This window comes from Pundamilia nyererei, unplaced genomic scaffold (assembly GCF_000239375.1).
Source record: "Pundamilia nyererei isolate P.nyererei 1_Seehausen unplaced genomic scaffold, PunNye1.0 scaffold00384, whole genome shotgun sequence".
In the NCBI taxonomy this organism is placed as follows: domain Eukaryota; kingdom Metazoa; phylum Chordata; class Actinopteri; order Cichliformes; family Cichlidae; genus Pundamilia; species Pundamilia nyererei.
Genome location: NW_005187785.1, coordinates 261298 through 266880, shown reverse-complemented (window position 1 = coordinate 266880; position 5583 = coordinate 261298). Strand labels below are relative to the sequence as shown.

General features: G+C 48.4%; 1 protein-coding gene across 6 annotated transcripts in view; it reads right to left on the bottom strand.

Annotated features, from left to right (window-relative positions):
- Positions 1-5583, bottom strand: part of znf423 (zinc finger protein 423) — a 129272-nt gene that overhangs the window by 51365 nt on the left and 72324 nt on the right. For 4 of the 6 annotated variants that reach the window (XM_005752831.1, XM_005752833.1, XM_013915866.1 and 1 more), the window contains one exon: positions 1121-1141. The exons of the other annotated variants lie outside the window; for them this stretch is intronic. In XM_005752831.1, coding sequence (XP_005752888.1) covers positions 1121-1141 — 21 coding nt within the window. The remainder of the gene's footprint in view (positions 1-1120; positions 1142-5583) is intronic. 6 annotated transcript variants of the gene reach the window in all.

The following is a 5583-nucleotide window of genomic DNA, read 5'->3' as shown; positions in this document are numbered from 1 at the left end:
ACACACACACACACACACACACACACACACACACACACACACACACACACGAGTGAGCCCTCAACCACATTATCCACCTCCATTGACTCTAAAAGCTTCTTACTCGCCTCATTAAGTCTTCAGTGACACAAAGTAACCACACCAGACCCGCGCAGCACCACACACACACACACCTATCTGTACGTGTGTGTGTGTGTGTCTGCACACTGGTGTTAAAGGGGGGGAGCTTAGAAATGTTTGTACAGACACACATCGGCTCAGCCGCAGCCCGTGGGACGGCTGCTTAGACATTACTAGTCAAGCGCGTCGCAGATTTGACTGCAGGCTAACAGACAGGTTGAATGCAGGTTTGAAACGCCAAATAAATGCAACCTCCAGGTAGAAAATAAAAGCAAGCCAGTATTATTTAATGCCCTGGTTCACACAGGGCTTCATAAACTATTTATGGTCTTCACCCAAAGTCACCATCAAATTTAAAAGGTGAGCGCGCTGGTGCTTTAACTGAAATGTGCCCAGCTTCATTCAGGGAGCTTTAAGATGCTGTTGCAGGGGCAGCGATGGCCACGTGTGCATCTGACCAGCTACAAAGTTCATCAGAAATGTAAAGGATGTAAATAAGGGGAGCTGCAGTTATTATGGTGCATTGATGTAAATAGGTAAGTAAAGCTCATGCTGAGGACACATCATTAGCCACCGCACTCCACAGGGAACACTTAGATCCAGGTGAGTGGCCACTCGATACCTCCAAGGCATCTGTGTGTGGGTGTGTGTGGGTGTGTGTGTGTGTGTGTGCGTGTGGTGTGTATGAGGTAGGGAGGACAATGAAGCATGCAGCTAGCAGCGGGGATTGGGGTGAATGAAGATCTGAGGTGAGGTAACTATGCAAAGATTCAGCCTGACTGTGTTATTACGCACACTGACTCCTGCACTGCACCTTTATTTTCCACATCATGCACTGTGACTGTGTTCTACCCCTGAACTCAGTAACACAAGAAAAAAGCTCATGAATACTGATACTAGTCTGTATGTTCAAAAGCAGTAAAATGTTCATGATGATGGGCAGGCAGTGGGACAGCGTAATGCTGCCTTGCTCATAGTGGGAGACAGAAAGGGGACAAACCTTGCCGACAGGCGGGCTCTTCTACAGGCCATCCGTTTGGCAGGTGGGGATGAGGAGAGAATGGGCACAATTAGTTATCTGTACTGTGAACGTGCAGCGTGTGGGGAGGAGGCAAACGCAGTGTTAAAGGTAAAGGAGCTCGCTGTCATCAACAAATACTGAGTGAACCTCATCGTCCCACAGAAAACATCAGCGACACTGAAACTCTTTCAGAACAGCTGCTGCAGACTGATGTGAGGAAATCTGTCAGATACTTTTAACGCTCTGATCGCCTCCAGTAAATATGACACGGGAGCGTAGCTAAGGCTTAAAGCTGACCTACAGAGATGCACAGGAACAAACTGATGCAGGCGAGTCGAGGAAGACAAAGGTCTGAGACGAAGACAGCAAGGACACTTAGCTGCATCAAAGTGAGCATTATAACCAGTATGCTAATTGGAGACTGGTCCCTGATTAGTACCAATGGAAAGGGCTGACAACATGCTGCGTGTGTGTGTGCGCTGTCTGTCTGTGTGTGTGTGTGTCTGAGAAAGTGAGGCCTCATGCTGTGAAATCTAGACTGAGGTGATTAGTAAAGCATTAGTGGCTGCATGCAACACTCAGAACACGCTGTCAAGGACCTTATTTACACGCGTGTGTGTGTGTGTGTGTGTGTGTGTGTGTGTGTGTGTACGGAGGGGTCTTTTAAAGGTATAATACATCATTTCAAAATGAGCGGTCTGCTCTAAACCACAAAACGGGGACAACACGTGTATGCTCCTTTATTCTGTGAAAACAAAATGGATTTGCACACACACACACACACTCTCACACACACACACACACACACACACACACGCACGCACGCACGCACGCACGCACGCACGCACGCACGCACGCACGCACGCACACACACACACACACACACCGGCTCTTGTCTTCACCTCACACTATCACACAGGGAGGGAACTTCTTCATGATGTGCAGCTGCACAGCAGAAAACAATACAGTCTGCCAAAAGTCGCTGCGCTGCAGTCCAAGGAGACAGACACACACACACACACACACACACACACACACACACACACACACACACACACACACACACACACACACACACAATGAGAAGGAGGCAGAGGAGGCGACAGAAAGACGAAGACAAGCGAGTGAGCCACACATTAGAGGAGCTGCTCCGATGTCGCTCTTGGTCTTGGTGGCTCGGAGCAGAACGGGCCCATCGAACAGAATCAACAGGCCTCCTGTCAGCGCGGAGCTCACTGCGAGCGCAGAGATTATTCCTCCGTTTCAGCTCCTCCACCACTCTGAGCTCTGCCTCCCTCTATCTGGGTTTTTCGTCATCTTGTCCTAACCCCCTCGTATCGTCTCCTCGCGTGTCCGAAACACAAGAACACGCTTTGTCTTTTACGTGCTCGTCTCCTCTCCACCTGCTCAGAAATATTGGAGACTAGAAAAGCTGCACACACACTGCTCTGTGATCACACACACACGCACAGGTGGGATCTGCACTTACTGTGCATGAAAAACCTGCAACAGCAGACGTTTGTAGTCTTGCAGGAGCACGTTACAGAGACGGAGGCCGTGCCGGTTCTCATCTCAAAGACGATTGAACCGTCTGTCCTCGGTTATATAAAACGCACAGATTGTCCAATGTTAATTATTAAACCAGATGTAAACACATTATTCTTTGCTTTCTTTAGTATATAGTGTCCTGGCCCTTAGGCTGCTGTCTCTCACACACAACAGTCTCCAATGGCAGCTTTGTACCAGAGGCAGAAATGGATAGCTCAATTTCTTTCTCTCCATCGCTCCTCAGTGTGTGGGAGATGGACTGAGGCTGTGTGTGAATGTGTCCATGTGTGTCTTTAAACAGTGTGAAGTGTGGGCATTTCCACTCCACCACACCATTATTCTGTGTTGAGTAGCTGCATAAAGCACTTTCACTGGTCCAGCCTTACAGCCGGCCTCGCAGGTTAATGCAGCGGCCACAGGTGCGATCCCTGTCACGTTTCCTCGCTGTAAACTAGATATCTGCTCACAATTTCCTCTTGGTTTTCAGATGAGTCGTATCAGTAAATAATAACATCATCGTGCGGCAGAAACCATCGTGTTGCTGTTCATTTCTTTTAGCCCCCTGCATCCTTCTTGAATGATCTCTCCTTCCCTCCTAGAGCGCCTCCGTTTCCTCCTCCCTCCCGCTCTGCCTCCAGAGCAGGGCACTGACCACATGGTGTTTTAATTAACGTTGTGCAGTGCAAGAGCCGAGGCTGGCGCGAACACACACAGGGCGTGACTGCACCATCACAGTGAAGCTGAACGTTTGGGCTGAGAGCTGTAATATTAAGTGTTGCAGGCAGGCCGGCATGTGGCAGTGATCTCAGGTTTAGCATCATTACTAATGTACGTGAATAATCCGGTGATGTCTTTATGAAGACCCGCCTTTCTCTGAACAGCAGCACGCTGACCAGTCTGACCTGATGGGCACGACGAGATGAACACCGACATGTTTCCTGAATCTGTCTAAAAACGTCTTAATGTGAAAAAGTGTTTTTAATGAAGTGAAGAAAAGATTTTGTAGCAACAAAATAAACTGATTCTGTTCATCTGGACGTCATCAGGTGACGTCATCATCTCGATTATTTGATGATATTTATTTAACAATAACAATGTGTTGAATAATGACTTTAAAGATTGCACTATTTTATATTATTTTTTGACAAATACTGATAACAGTGCAAATGTTTGCAGTACAAGAAATCAATGAAAAATGGAAACATCTGTTTAGTGAGCTTTGCAGTGTTGCTCTGTGGTGCAGCTACACTGTAGCAAAGTTTACACACTGTGTCTACTTGATCCACGTCTGACTGAACCCATAATGTTTCCACACCACTCAAGTTTTTTTTACCTCTTTTCAACCAGCAGCAGTCACTCTCCTCTCCAAATAACTTCTGCTGAGCTTTCCGAGCTTCCCTCGTGTCCTCTTAATTGTTGTGACACGTGTTCGAAACGCAGAGAGGTGCGCTCGATTTGCCACACGGAGCAGCGCGGGAGTAAAGCACGAGGGAGGGGCTAATAATCGGCTCAGTCATTTTTAATGATCGTTGAAAGCCCAGATCGTAATCGAGATTACAATTCGATTAATTGAGCAGCCCTACCTTAAGCACCAGTGTTGTTTTTCAGTAAAGTGAGGGGTAAATATGTCACCTGAGCTGTTTTTGGGCCCAAACACGAGCGGCGCGTCCCTGCTTGTAAATATTTTCCTCGGAGCTGCAGGGATTCCTCTCTAGACTTCCCACGTTGACCCTCTGTCTGCCTGTGTGTTGTGTCTCTTTCTCTTCCTGACAGCGTAATTAACAGGACCGTGGGGTGCACCGTGTATTACCCACGGAGCGATGTGACAATCACATTACTGGACTGAGTTAGCCGGTAGGAGCTGGCCTCCTCCCTTCAAGCAGTCAGAACTGTCAACGTAAAAACACTGAATCACTGTTTCACTCGGACGTTACATTGTTGGACTTGTGTTTCTGTGACACGCAGACGTGCAGCGGCCGAGCTGCGTGACAATCTGAGGCGAGCGCACTTACAAGTGTCGGAGTTCCTGAATGTGAGAGCTGATTATCGAGGGCGCCTGATACGACCGTTGAACAGGCGCTAACACTCACCAAGTGACACAGTCAGTCGCTGCTGCCCCCTAATCGTGCACGTCCACAGGCTGAGCATGTGCACGAGCGTAGCCGTCAGAATCAGAGCGTCAGGCCATAAACTCACAACATTCAAACAGCACAACTTAAACTCGAAACGTCCCGCCTGTGACACACAGGAAACAAAGTGACACGAACCTGTGTGATGAAGGAAAATGTAGACACTTTAACAGAGGGAACAATCCTTTTACATCAACAGGTTACAGCCGAGCAGCTCTGGCCACTCACCACCTGCATTCATCTCCGTTTCATTTATTACTGTAAACTCGTTAGTGCCGCGGCGACCGAGAGAAGGAAACGATCTGCGGTGGAGACGAGCATCTGCTCATTTTCTTTTCATCGGCGCTTTCAGACTAAATAAGATCTTCGTTGAAGAGTGGGGGAGGAAAGGGCTGCGGGAAATGTAAGAGGAACTGGGCAAGCTCTTAAAAATAATCTGCCTCAATTTCATAATTAATCTGCGCTAGGTTTTCACACAATTAGCACGTTAATTAACCCAAAACTGCCACCACTGTGCAGGGATGTGTGCGTGTCTACGCTGCAGAGAGAACAACGAGTTAGACGTCAGACTGAGTGGAAGATCAGGGCGGAGGAAAGTGGCGAGCACTGGGTGGAGGACAAAGGTGAGGAGGTGAGGGGGGAACGAGAGAGGAACACGGGGGAGGAGGAGGAGGGCCAGGATAACGGTCATGTGGTGAAGAGCGAAGAAGACGGACGGCAGGTAGAAGACACGGACGCTTCCTCCATACCTGCTTCATGCCCTGG